This window comes from Denticeps clupeoides, chromosome 10 (assembly GCF_900700375.1).
Source record: "Denticeps clupeoides chromosome 10, fDenClu1.1, whole genome shotgun sequence".
Lineage (NCBI taxonomy): Eukaryota > Metazoa > Chordata > Actinopteri > Clupeiformes > Denticipitidae > Denticeps > Denticeps clupeoides.
The window spans coordinates 18,574,368-18,588,088 of record NC_041716.1 but is presented as its reverse complement, the minus strand read 5'-3'; the positions used below and the strand labels follow the sequence as shown (position 1 = coordinate 18,588,088).

The 13,721-nt window shown below is 46.9% G+C and overlaps 1 protein-coding gene across 3 annotated transcripts; it reads left to right on the top strand.

Annotated features, from left to right (window-relative positions):
- Positions 1 to 431: 431 nt before the first annotated feature.
- Positions 432 to 12,970, top strand: uba1 (ubiquitin-like modifier activating enzyme 1). Of its 3 annotated transcripts, none has more exons than XM_028994689.1 (26): positions 432 to 685; positions 3,673 to 3,783; positions 3,886 to 3,944; positions 4,155 to 4,323; positions 4,891 to 5,025; positions 5,284 to 5,390; positions 5,515 to 5,605; positions 6,051 to 6,183; positions 6,551 to 6,648; positions 6,744 to 6,890; positions 6,971 to 7,147; positions 8,069 to 8,176; positions 8,353 to 8,433; positions 8,617 to 8,769; positions 8,943 to 9,108; positions 9,188 to 9,384; positions 9,851 to 9,915; positions 9,998 to 10,193; positions 10,354 to 10,428; positions 10,512 to 10,701; positions 10,786 to 10,874; positions 10,975 to 11,067; positions 11,178 to 11,369; positions 11,466 to 11,567; positions 11,649 to 11,749; positions 11,845 to 11,986. In XM_028994689.1, the coding sequence occupies exons 2-26, from the start codon at positions 3,673 to 3,675 to the stop codon at positions 11,978 to 11,980; spliced, it is 3,171 nt and encodes a 1,056-aa protein (XP_028850522.1). In that variant the 5' UTR covers positions 432 to 685; the 3' UTR covers positions 11,981 to 11,986. The 3 variants fall into 3 exon arrangements, with proteins under 3 accessions (XP_028850522.1, XP_028850521.1, XP_028850523.1); XM_028994688.1 differs by lacking the exon at positions 432 to 685 and adding an exon at positions 2,122 to 2,328; XM_028994690.1 differs by lacking the exon at positions 432 to 685 and having other exon boundaries at positions 11,845 to 12,970.
- The last annotated feature ends 751 nt before the right edge of the window (positions 12,971 to 13,721 follow it).

The following is a 13,721-nucleotide window of genomic DNA, read 5'->3' as shown; positions in this document are numbered from 1 at the left end:
TGTTTTAGTTCGTATAAAACCTTGAACTGGTAAACACGGCATGAACACAGCACACAAACACTTTCGGTTTTACGACTTGTTTTTTCTACTGCCTACATGTCCCAACATGCATTTCGTCAAAATAAACTCTGGGCTGGCCTACTGCAAAGGACACGGGGGAAGCGTGCGTTTATTAAATCGGTTGATCTTACAATTCAACTGTTAAACGATACGGCGTTGTAAAATACGCGAGGGTTCGTATTTTCGTCTTTATTGTGATATTTGATTCCTGTGCGCCGGACGTTTTGGCTCCGGAAATAAAAGACAACTTTGCGGTCCTCCCACGCGTGAGGTTCGCGCTCCCGCTCTCGACTGGGAGCTGCGCACGTGTTGCCGCTCGCAGTGTCCGCGCTGCTGAGGGTGTGTGTATGAGAGAGAGAGAGAGAGAGGGGAGAGAGAGTAATAGAGAGAGCGTGTGTGAGTGAGTGTTGGATCTGTTTGTTAACGGTGCGGGAACAGCCGGTCCAGGCAGCCACTTCCTTTCCGAGTTGAAAGTCACGGGAGCTCCCGCCACTTAAAGTTCGAATCGGCCTGTCCTTTCGTCTTTAGTTTTCTTTTCTTTAGCTTTTTTTGCCCTCCTTCCCGGTGTGTTTTGTTGGTTATTTTTTTCAGTATCGACGAAAAGGCCTGAGCGATATCGGATGTGGTGAGTTCTGCACACCGAACACCCAGCTAACGTGTTTCTGCTGGACTGAGACAAAGTCGCAGGCGTCGGCCGCGGTTCTGGACCCCGCAAGCTAGCGGATGCAGGCGGCCGGGCAGGCCATGTGTTGACCGGGCCACGGCACGGATGAAGGCAGCAGGGATACTTTCATTGTGTGTCAGCTCGGCTCTCCCGCTCTCTCGCGCTTTTATGACACGACGCCACACCGATGGCCGCTGCGTGCTCGTTTTTCTCCCCTCCTCCGGCCCGCTCGGCGGCTGGGTGGTAAACTCACGTGAAGCCCCACAGCTCAGCTTCGTGGCTTTTGTCACATCACGTTTTGCTAGCCGACTGACGTTAGCCACGTAACCCGCACGCGTTCCTGCAAGGCGGCTGAAGCGAGCTGCGGACCCTCCGCCGTGCACTAACACCCCGAGCAACTTGGCCCAACTTGGATACGTGCGTGTTTTTTTTACTTATTTATTTCTTTTCTTTAAAGAGACGAGGATGTGTGCTGGCTAGCGCCCGCGCACCACGGTCCTTTTAGGCGCAGGTGCCGGAGTAGTACCGCGTTCCGCCGGAGCAGAGCCTGCGCCTTCAGGCCGAACCTCTCACCCAGGAATAAGCGGCGCGCTCGGGCCTTCGCCGCCGCTTAGCACCCCATCCCCCCATGCCCGAGAAAGCTCCCCTCCGGGGTCCCACCCTCGCGTCTCCCCGGCTAACGTCGTCCCGGGCTCGGATGCTCTCGCATGCGGGCTGCGTTTTTACCGCGGGATCCGTTTTTGGGTTAAAATCAGTGTCGTGATCAGTAATGCCGGTGTGGCCGCGGGGGTCCGTTTCGTCGTTTAATATCAATGTTTCCCCCGTAATCGTTATTTGCCCCTGAATGCGTTGCGTTGGAGAGCTGAGGAAGTTCTCAACTCCAGCCCACGGTTTGTATTACTGTTGCCTCTCAGTGCCTGCTATTTGATTTTCACTTTTCTTAAAAAAAAAAAATAATAATCGGTGTTGCGTATCGCTTGTTACCTGCATGCGAGTCTTTTTTTTTTTTTCTTTTTGTTGTTGTTGTTTTATGTTACTACGTGTCAGCTGTTAAGATCATTATATGTTGTTTACTACGAATGGTTTAGCCACGGTTTCGGCTATGGACGAGACTTGTCATGTAAAGGCCATTTTAAAGACCCCAAATATAAAGGAAGCCTGCAGACATGTCGCTCAGAACTTCTGCACGCAGACCGTTATGAAGTATTATGGACAAAGATCCCGGGTGACGCTACTTCTGCCTGCCTGCCTGCCCGACAGGCGGCCACTTCCGCATTTCTTGCCCCACCAGCCAATGAACGTGGCGCTTTCGCGCAAGCCACGCCCACCCTATCGACCGGCTCGCTCGTGTCCCCGCCCCTTCCCCCGGCTGCCATTTTGGTTTTGTTCTGGCCGCTTGTTACCCAGCAGTCCCCGAAACGCGCCGTGCGGACGGAGGCCAGCAGCACAGGCGGCGCAGTGACTCGACAGTATCGCCCGCGCTCGTCGGTACCGCGTCGGTTCTGTAGGCGGTGGTCGGCGTCGCGCCCTCGCCGTTCCTCGACTGTGTTTGATCCACACGGAGCGGTTTGCTGGCACCGAGGGGAGACCGAGAAGGATTATTGGTAAGAGTCCGGCCGCCCGCTCGCAGTTAGCATTTTGTCGCGTTGACGCTCGCAGTGTCCGTTTAAACGACAGCGAAGCGACTTTTCGTGGCTTTTTCATTCGTATGTCGCGCTGCTGAGTGGAGTTGGAAAACCAGGCCTTCGCGGGTTCTCGTTACGGCTAAACCCCGCGGCGGCGGCTTCACGTAGCCCTTCTCTCCAGCCTCCGCGGTCCTTCCTGCCGCACGACGTAATCTCGTTTAATCCGAGGTAACTTCCTCTAAATCGGCATTTTAATATCTGCCGGGTGACGGCGGATGAAGTGCTCGCCTGGTTGTGATTTCCGTTCGCGGAAGAAGCGGCGTAATAAAGAAACAGGTGCGGCCGGCTCGTTTATCCGGAACGTTCCAGTCCACGTCCCACTTTCGTTTTCCGACAAGTTCGGGGTGTCGGAGCGGCGCCCCCACTGCAGCCCGCTTTTCATGAATCAGCGTTTTTCCGCCGTAATGGGCGAGTCACCTGCGCCGCGCCAGATTCGGCTCGAACGCAAGGTGTTCTCAAAATGGCCGGAAGTCACGGCTGTTTAAATTTACTCGAGGTAATATGTGTGATACAACGCGTAACGTAAAAAATAATAATAATAATAAGCGCCGTTGGTGTTATTGGCCTGCGTTCTCGGTGTAATGGCGCCGTTTGGCCGCACCGCGGCGCAGTGTCGTCTGACCCTGAACTGGGTCCAAACTGGACTGCGTGTAATGAGGTCCTTTTGAAATGGCGTTTGGTTCATGTGTGTAAAATGTCTAAAAGAACTGTCCGGTGCTGAAGCGACACACGGCGCTCATTACAAGGCACACACTGGCTCGGTGTAAGCAGGGAGTAAACGGAAGGATTCCGTACGACATTCCTGCTCGCTTGTCACGTTCTCTTTCTTGGGTCACATACAAAATGTGGCTAAATTGTCACTGGGCTGCTGCCGGCTCACTTATAAACCAGAGCAGGTTCAAACCCCACTTACTGCCATTGTGTCCCTGAGCAAGACACTTAACCCTGAGTGTCTCCAGGGGGGACTTTCCTCGTAACTACTGGTTGTAAGGGTGTCTGATAAAGGCTGCAGATGCCGCACAGCGGAAGCTTTTGTAAGGCTTTTCTTTCCAGATGTCCCCCAATCTCGGAATTTGCTCATTTGGAATCTGGGTGAACGAACTGGGGGTGGCGTGCAGCAGTGAAAGTTCAACAGACCCAAACTTTATTATTTGGGGTACCTGCGGTCATTGGTGTTGTCATCAGATACCATTCTCGTATTCACTTTATTTCATGATGGTCTTTACTGCGACTGTATATTGACTCTGTCTGTGTGTATTGCAGATGTCCAGCTCCCCGCTGTCCAAGAAGCGTCGCGTGTCAGAGACGAAGACGGGATCCAACTGCTCCTCCTCTAACTCTGTCAGAACTGAACAGTCCTACACACCTTCCAACGTAAGCGGCTTCCCGGTTCTTTTCAGCGGAAACCCTGTTGGGCTGCAGCGTTTGGTCTGGATTTGCCGGAGGTGCTTACTGCGGTTCTCCTTTCCTTGACAGGGCATGGCTAAGAATGGCAATGATGCAGAGATTGATGAAGGCCTGTACTCCCGCCAGCTGTGAGTAGTGCTTTTTTTACGGGAGCTCAGCACTCTTCGTGTGGTTCGTATCAGGCCGATGCGCAGCAGGCAGTACGGATTAACTTTTAAGCAGACCGCGCCATGAAATGTCTTTTGTTTCTTTTCCAAATTTCTGTAGTTCTACTAATAACAGAATATACAGAGTCGGTGGAGGGGTGTAAAATTGTGTGTGTGTGCGTGCGCGTGCAGGTATGTGCTGGGTCATGACGCTATGAAGCGCATGCAGAGCTCCAACGTCCTCATTTCTGGTCTGCGGGGCCTTGGCGTCGAGATTGCCAAGAATGTCATCCTTGGCGGAGTTAAAAGCGTCACTCTGCACGACCAGGGAGTGGCCGAGTGGCGGGATCTCTCCTCACAGGTCAGCTGTTTTCTTTGTTTGGATGTCTTTGTGGGAGTTGAGTTGAATCATTTTAAACTTTGCTCGGGGTTCTTAAAGTAATTAAAAACCAGGAAATGTTCCAGGCCTTAATGTGTGATAGTTCTGGAAAAGTAATTGAATTCTGATTGACCCATGAATGTATAATGAAGTAGCTTTACGTGAAGTACGTCACGCACTGCGGCGTACGCCACTGCGTACGCTGCTTCCATATTCCAGCATCTCCGTGGCCATGTGTCTCCTCTTCAGTCGTGGAAATTACAGCTGCTGATCTATGCTGGAAAAATATGCATTTTGCTTGGACTGCGTGAACTTGGAGGAAGAAGTTAGTTTAATAATAATAATAATATTCGGGCGGAGTTGACCTTTTTATTTGTGAAAAGTCATTGAAAAGTCATTGAAAATTCTCTTCTAAATGTGTAAGAACCCTGTCATATGTAACAAGGCATTGCTTAATGCGCACCGGCCCTGATCGTATGTTTCTGAAAACGCTGCTTGTTCGTGAGGGATGAGAATCCCTCGCTTTGACGGCCTTTTGTTCTGCTGCAGTTCTACCTGCGCGAGGAGGACCTGGGAAAGAACCGGGCCGAGGTCAGCCAGAGTCGCCTGGCGGAGCTGAACAGCTACGTACCGGTGGCCTCCTACAACGGCGCCCTCACCAACGAATACCTCACCCAGTTCCAGGTCCGCTTTCCTGCACTGGACGCGCACAAACCGCAGTAGACCTTTCAGCTCGTAGGTCTCCAGGACAACCTTCAGTCAGGGCAGCTAATGCTCTCTGTATTTCACTATAATTATTATGATGCCAGAGCCTTTGATGATTGTTTTTTTAGCAGATGGGTACCGCGCGCTCCCCTTTTCTTATTAGCCAACCACGCCTATTTCTTACTGCTGGATTCAGAGTTTTTCCTCCTGTTTTCTGATCATTTATGTGGTTTTCAGGTGATCGTACTGACCAACTCCAGCCTAGAGGAGCAGCTGCGTGTGGGCGAGTTCTGTCACAGCAACAGCATCAAACTGATCATTGCTGACACCCGCGGCCTGTTCGGGTGAGCACACATGAATATGTAATAGTTCCAGTAGCTTAGTACTCTGTCACCTGCAAATATGTGTATGTACATTGTTTACAGACTTGAACTTGCTGCTAAACGGTTTTCTTTTTCTAATCGACAGGCAGCTGTTTTGTGACTTCGGAGAAGACATGATGGTTTTCGATACCAATGGGGAGCAGCCCTTGAGTGCCATGGTCTCCATGGTAACCAAGGTTAGTAGCACAGCGCTGTGCCTTTCAAAGATCACTGTATTGAAGCACGCTGGTCAGTGCATGAGCATGACTGCCTCGACCTGTTAGTCACTTTTAACATGGCTATAAACTGAACCGCCATTTACTTTAACTGTCTTGTGTTTGGCATTGTACTGCACGCAACAATATGTCCGCTGCATTTAACACATAACGGCTTAGTGAGCAGTGGGCAGCGGGCAGCCATGAATGGTGCCAGGGGAGCAGTGTGTGGGGACAGTACCTTGATCAAGTGGACCTCAGTGGCACCTTGGCGGTTTAGGATTTGAATATAAGTGCCTTGATTTTGGTAGTAGATTTACAGGTTTATGGTTTGTTTATTTATGAATATGCTTGAGTTTCACTGAACTGCCATACATTTTAAAGGAGGAAAAAATGCTTAAATGTGTCATGCATGTAATGGTCATAGGACAGTCCGGGCGTGGTGACCTGTCTAGATGAGGCTCGGCACGGCTTTGAGAGTGGGGACTATGTCACCTTCACTGAAGTCCAAGGCATGACTGAGATCAATGGTTGTCAGCCAGTAGAAATCAAGGTTTTGGGTGAGTGTGTTTTAAATGAGAAATTGATATTTGGAATTCAGTAACCCTATTTATTAGCCATTTCAGTTTTGAACGTTTGACCTAGTTTTTGGCCAAAACATGAAATTCTTTACTGAATTTTTACTGAGTTCAGAACACTAACAAGAACACTCTAAATAAATCTGTACAAAGTTTATGAAAAATGTTATGATCCGTTGGTTTTGTGTTGTGTGATTATATTGCAGTTTTGACAAAAAAAAGGGTGAATTTATAGCATCAAAATGTTTTGCATTTCCCTTTCAGTTAATATAATGTTTATTCAGACCTTCATTTTTCACTTTTAATTGCCATTGGCAATTCAATTTTTGGAAAACTGATTTTTCTGCAGGTCCTTACACCTTCAGTATCTGTGATACAACCTCTTTTACTGATTATGTGAGAGGAGGCATTGTCTCTCAGGTCAAGATGCCTAAGAAGATTGCATTTGTAAGTATGCAGTTAATTAAACGGTCCTTGTAATTAAACTGTCATCCAGCAATATGGATTTTTTTTTTATTTGTAAAAAAATCTCACCTCTACAGAAATCTCTGCCATCTTCCATGTTGGAGCCAGACTTCCAACTAACTGACTTTGCCAAATTTGAGCGTCCCGGCCAGCTGCATGTGGGCTTCCAGGCTCTACACTCTTTTGAGAAGAAGCACAGTCGCCTTCCCAAACCCTGGAATCAGGTACGGTTGAATATAATGAATATTGGCTCAATAATGACTTATTGAAGGTGGGGTTTTCATTGACTTCCGGTCTTTCACAGGCAGACGCAGATGAGCTGGTGGCCCTGGCTGGCGAGGTGAACAGTGCACAGACAGGTTCTGCAAAACAGGATCAGCTGGACCAGGCGCTGCTGAAGAAGTTTGCCTTCGTGGCCGCAGGTGACCTGGCACCAATCAACGCCTTCTTCGGTGGCCTTGCTGCCCAGGAGGTCATGAAGGTGAGTGGCTCGGATCTGCTCTCTCTCGTCGAGATGTTCCTGCTGCTCTGCAGTGTGGAAGTGGAAGCCTTCACCCTTGAGCCACCAGAATATGGTGTCCAGATGTCACACAACAATTTAGTCCTGCGTGTCTCATTTTATTGTTCATATATCAAATTGCTGATAATTGGATATTAGGAGTGTGTGTTGGCAAGGATTTCACAAAAACGATGTGTATCATGAGCCATGGGTCACGATATGATTAAATCACAATATAATGTGATGCTGTAGTCTGCAGTCCGCTGAATGTAAAAACAGAGCTGATATACAAGATGCTGTGCACAATATGGGTGGATCATATTACATAAGAATATTGAGTATATTGTCTTTTGCATTTTAACACACTGAAGTAGTGGACCCCAAAAACGTTAAGATAAAGAGATTGCATGAGATTGAAAAGAAGATTAAGGGCCCAGTCAGTTATCTAATGCTGGTGTGGTACTTGTAGAGGACTGAGCCAGCACCATATTTTTGTACAGAAAAATATTGATATTTGATATCCCTGTATCGATTAAATGTTGCGATTTATATTGCTGTGTCGATGTTTTCTAACACCCCTATTGGATATGATTCCCCCTTCATTTTTTTTTTTTTTATCATGTGAGTGAAATAATATGCGCAAACTAGGGTGTAAAGCTGAAAGCTAGCTGGGAATATCATTAGTACAGTGTTGTCCAGGGGGATGCAGAACATGTTGAGATTTTAGCTTGCCCGATTTGCACCCGCCCCGCATCCATCCACCCTACCCTGCAACTGCGAAAAACCATGCCGTTTTTTTACAGCCTTTTCACAGAGGAGGCTGGTCTCCATAAAGTAAGCTGCTGCCCTTCAGTCTCTGGCACGTGGGTTGCGTCCTGAAAGCATGTCTTGTGTTCTGTGTAGGCCTGCACTGGGAAGTTCATGCCCATCAATCAGTGGCTGTATTTTGATGCTTTGGAGTGTTTGCCTGAGACCGAGGAAGTCATGCCCACAGAAGAGGAGTCTGCACCGGTAAGCACGAATCTGCATAAAAAAAAAGATAATCAACTTGAGGTGTGCGTCACGGCTGTTGGATTTTTTTTTCTTCATGTTTTGAATGATTGTTATTTTGCTCAGAATTGGGTAATTTTTTTTTTACCTAATTGTATTGTAATTATGTGTTTACAAGTTATGTTCTGTTTTCATAGAGGAACTGCCGATACGACGGACAGATCGCAGTCTTTGGGGACAAACTTCAAGAGCTGCTGGCTAAGCAGAGGTACTTTCTGGTAAGTAAATGATATCATAAATTCGTTTTTTTTTTTTTTTTTTTTTTGTCCAGCATCTTATGTCACCTGTTGCTTCTAATTTCCAGTAAACATAAAGACATTATTGGCAGGACTGTTCTGCTGAGCAGTGGTGTTTCTGTAGCCCCATCCAACCCTGTCAGTGGGATCTCGTTTGTTTGTCAGGTTGGTGCTGGTGCCATTGGCTGTGAACTGCTGAAGAATTTTGCCATGATGGGATTGGCGACCGGTGATGGTGAAGTGATCGTGACTGACATGGACACGATTGAGAAGTCGAACCTCAACCGCCAGTTTCTCTTCAGGCCATGGGATGTGACGGTAAGAGTCTGAGACATGAAGCTTCAGTTTAAAGATAATGGTGTAGATTAATACACGTGCAGATTATCGGTCCGATGCTGCTGAATGCTGGATTTAGCAGGTCTTTTTTTTTTTTTTTTTTTGGGCTAAAATTTGGAATAGTTCATTTTTTTTTGTTTCTGTATTGTGGGCAGAAAATGAAGAGCGAGACTGCTGCTGCTGCTGTTAAACAAATGAACCCGGCCATCCGCATCACAGGCCATCAGAACAGAGTCGGGCCGGACACGGAGAAGGTCTATGACGACGACTTCTTTGAGAACTTGGATGGAGTTGCGAATGCTCTGGATAATGTTGATGCACGTAAGAGGAGAATTTTTCTCCGTGTTTGTTTTAGTGCAGACAACACTGAAATAACCAGGTTTATGGTGGTTTCTTGCAGGTATGTACATGGATCGCAGGTGTGTGTATTACCGTAAACCTTTGCTGGAATCCGGCACCTTGGGCACCAAAGGCAACGTGCAGGTGGTCATTCCCTTTATCACAGAGTCCTACAGCTCCAGCCAGGACCCTCCGGAGAAATCAATCCCCATCTGCACCCTCAAGAACTTCCCCAACGCTATTGAACACACGCTTCAGGTGAGCTGCTGCATTCAGAAGCTCTTGTCTATTTCTATTTTCTCGATTTCCGACTTCCGCTTTTGGTGATACACTTACTACCATCGTGTCCCTGAGCAAGACACTTAAACTTAAGTTGCTCCAGGGAGACTGTCCCTGTAACTACTGATTGTAAGCCGCTCTGGATAAGGGCGTCTGATAAATGCTGTAAATGTAACAGTGGTTTCCTTTATAGAATGCTCAGCAAAGTATTAACAGGATAAATTTCACTAAAGGGTAATTCAGTTCATTATAATAATTTTTTTAACTACTTTTCAAATGTTTACATTTACATTTGAAGGCATTTGACATGTTTTTCCTGATGTCTGGCTTTTAATGTATTTTCTAGATGAGCATGTAGCATTATCAATTTTTGGAAACCAACAACCTTCTGAATCACTCCTGTGTTTTTAATCTAACAATCTTTGTCCCTTTTCCTCTGTCACAGTGGGCTCGTGACGAGTTTGAGGGACTTTTCAAACAACCAGCAGAGAACGCCATGCAGTACTTGACGTGAGACTAGTCCTGATTTCAGTTCGGTTTTGGTTACGGCCCCTTTCCCCAGCCCTGATAGAAAGCTTTGCTTTTCTCATAGAGACCCTAAGTTTATGGAGCGCACACTCAAGCTGCCTGGTGCCCAGCCGCTGGAGGTGCTGGAGGCCGTGTACAAGAGTCTGGCGACGGACTACCCTCGCAGCTGGGAGGACTGCGTGGCCTGGGCACGCAACCACTGGCAGTGGCAGTACAACAACAACATCAGGCAGCTGCTGCACAACTTTCCTCCCGACCAGGTGAAGTGCTGACCCTGCAGAAAGAACGTCCCCACACACTGCTCCCCGGGCGCCTGTCATGGCTGCCCACCGCTCACCGAGCGTGTTTAACAGCAGAGGACGCGTTTCGTTGTGTGCACAGTGTGTCACTTCTCTTACAAGCGCACACTCACTCTTACAGCTCACCAGCTCAGGCGCCCCCTTCTGGTCTGGTCCAAAGAGATGTCCTCACCCACTGGAGTTCAGTACCAGCAACGTGAGTTTGACGCAGCAAAAGATTGACACGGCATTAAGGAGATTCTTCTTCACGAGTTAATCTGGACATTGTGCCCACTGCAGGACCTGCATCTAGACTACGTCATGGCTGCTGCCAACCTGTTTGCTCTGTCTTATGGCCTGGAGGGCTCAAGGGACCGCGCTGTCGTAGCCAAACTTGCGCAGGAGGTCAAGGTACCAGTGTTCACCCCCAAGTCAGGAGTCAAAATCCACGTGTCTGACCAGGAGCTACAGAGCGCAAATTCCTCTGTTGGTAAGTTTGTTTTCCACAGAATGAGTTTTCATACTCTGCTATAGAATTTGCCGTCATAATTTTGTGTGTGTGTGTGGTGGTCAGATGACTCCAGGTTGGAAGAACTGAAGACCCTGCTGCCTGGAGCAGACACCTCATCTCAATATAAAATGTGTCCTATTGACTTTGAGAAGGTATATATATGTGTGTGTGTGTGTGTGTGTGTGCGCTCTGCATTGTATTGTACATTTTGTTGTAGCTGGTCAAATCAACCAAGCTGCCATTCTTTTCTAGGATGACGACACAAACTTCCACATGGACTTCATTGTTGCTGCCTCCAACCTGAGGGCAGAGAATTATGACATTCCTCCAGCAGACAGACACAAGGTAAATGCACAACTCTTGTGGTCACGTGGTTGTACTCGTTATTCAGTGTTCATTTGTGTTTACCGTTGGCTAAATTGGCACAGCTTCTCACTTCTTGTCTCTTCTTTCAGAGCAAACTGATTGCGGGAAAGATCATCCCAGCCATTGCCACGACGACAGCGGCTGTGGTGGGTCTGGTCTGCCTGGAGATGCTTAAGATTGTTCAGGGACACAAGAAGTTAGAATCCTTCAAGAACGGCTTCATGAACCTCGCCCTTCCTTTCTTCGCCTTCTCTGAACCCATTGCTGCACCCATCCACAAAGTATGAACGCTGACCTACCTCCTCGAAGTATTCAGCACTTTTTAGGTCTTTTGGTTCTTTTCTTTTAAATTTGAAGCATATTTCTCCTCCCTGCAGTACTATGAGATTAACTGGACCCTGTGGGACCGCTTTGAGGTAAAGGGCATTCAGACCAGCGGTGAGGAGATGACGCTGCGGCAGTTCCTCGACTACTTTCAGGTTTTTATCATTAACTATTTATTGTAAGGTACTAACCAAATGTACCATGTTGAGTTTAAATGTTCTTTTGTCTGAATGCAGAATGAACACAAGCTGGAGATCACCATGTTGTCCCAGGGTGTGTCCATGCTCTACTCTTTCTTCATGCCTGCTGCCAAACTCAAGGAGAGACTGGACCTTCCGTAAGTATTTGTGTAGCTCCGCCCTGTAGCTCAACTAAGAGAGATGAGAAAATGTTCTGGTTGTGTACTTAAATGTACAAACTTGCCATCTGCAGCATGACTGAGATTGTGACAAAGGTGTCCAAGAAGAAACTGGGCAAGCATGTGCGGGCACTGGTATTCGAGCTCTGCTGCAACGACCAGTCCGATGAAGATGTGGAGGTCCCATATGTTCGATACACCATCCGTTGATGTGGCAGAGCATCATGAGGCAGGAGGGCCCGGAGGGTTTGGCAGGGAAGGGGATCCATCACTGAAGCTTCATGGGACAATAAATATCAGTTCAATACCAGGGACTTTTTGACCTAATTACACAGTGGGGAGGAGCTGGGTTTTTTTAGGGGGGGGGCTTAACTGAGGGGGGGGAAAGGCACCATAATGGTTATTGGATCCAGTAAAATAAGAGTCTGACTGTGGGGTCGAGTCTGCCTTACCTCAGACTTGCCTCCGATGGGGAAGATATTCGTAGTAGCTCCTCAATCTCGACTCATATTAATGCAATGTGTATGCATCTCTTGGTATGTGTTAACTGTTCCGTTTCTCACCGCTGTGTGTTTAGATTTTTTTTGAAGATGATCAGTCCACAGTCTTGTCCCAGCACCTAGCTTCCCTTATCCCCCCCCTCCCCCTTTCAGAAGAATTTTTAAAGCACCCTCTTGCTTGGAGTGTAAAGTAGCAAAGTGATGAACACCGAAAAAAAGATAAAAAAAAAAAAAAAGGCCTGTTGGCGTTTGCATAATATGAATATAAAAATAAAGAATTTGCACGACCCACTGCCTTGTCATAAAGTCCTTTCTGGCCTCAATTTGGAACCTTAAAGATTTTCAGGCAACCGCACGTCCTTGTGCCCTTACCTGGTGTTTTTAAGGTGCTGATTCTTGTCAAGTTGCTAAGCGAGTCGGGCTGTTAATCTTGCCCCTCCTCTTCATGGGCCCAGTGTGGAAAAAATCGTGAATCTCTGGTTCCATTTTGGTTGGGGATTTGCACATGACATTTTGTTTTTTATATTATTTTCTATTTTATTTTGGGCAAAACTCTGGCAAAAACACCTTGTAGAACATAAACTCTGTAATTCTTTCTACTTTGTTAAACTCCAAACATTACAGTGCAGAATTTAAGGTGATGAGCTACTTCTGTAATGGGAGCACTTAGTGTGGTAGTGAATAAAGTTGTACAAGAACATCTCTGGGTGTAGTGTCTTAAGTGTCTGATGTTTTTGGATGAATGGTTTAACACCGTCTCATGTCTTTCAGCCCTGTCTGTATACATTTTTTTTTTTACCTGCATCTCACTTGAATGTTCAGTAAGTCACCTCAACTAAAAAGGCTTGAAATTAGCCAATTGTGACATTTTGTCACAATTTTCATTAAATAGGGACTAGAAAATTCCTACCCAGCACAAATGCCAGACTTAAATTAACACTACAAAAGGAGTAAAGTTTATGGCTTCATATGGGTGGTACTCAAGTATCGAACTTGATCCATATCAGCCTCATCTTCATATGAACCCAAGAAACCACGAGGAGCATGTCACGCCTTAGGAAAATTACTTTCTTCACAGACTTAAAAAAAAAAAAAAAAAAATAGTACATTCTCTTATGTACCCGCATACGTATCTCACGTAACCCATGCCTTGTTTTTAGAGATACTGCTTTTATTAATGAAATCTCTTTTACGGTTTAAGAAATAACGCAATTCCATTAAGCAGGCAGCCACGACCCTGGGTTGGAGAAAGCCATTCTGGGGAAAAAAGTGAGTAATATCCCTCAATGTAGGGCCCTCCAGGTCCTTGTTGCCTGAGGTGCTTAATGTGACTTGAAATGTCACCTCGTCATTAAATCTAGACTTCCAGCGTGATGTAATATGTGGAGTGGTGAGCCCTGTGTATATCGGCCAAAAGTCTGATGACATGGGTTCTGGACAACTCGAATCAA

Excerpts from the sequence above, each read along its gene's own strand:
- uba1 (XM_028994690.1), top strand. The coding sequence starts at position 3,673 with ATGTCCAGCTCCCCGCTGTCCAAGAAGCGTCGCGTGTCAGAGACGAAG. Across the intron at positions 8,434-8,616 it reads CTAAGCAGAGGTACTTTCTG|GTTGGTGCTGGTGCCATTGG; the intron begins GTAAGTAAATGA and ends TTTGTTTGTCAG. Across the intron at positions 9,916-9,997 it reads AACGCCATGCAGTACTTGAC|AGACCCTAAGTTTATGGAGC; the intron begins GTGAGACTAGTC and ends CTTTTCTCATAG.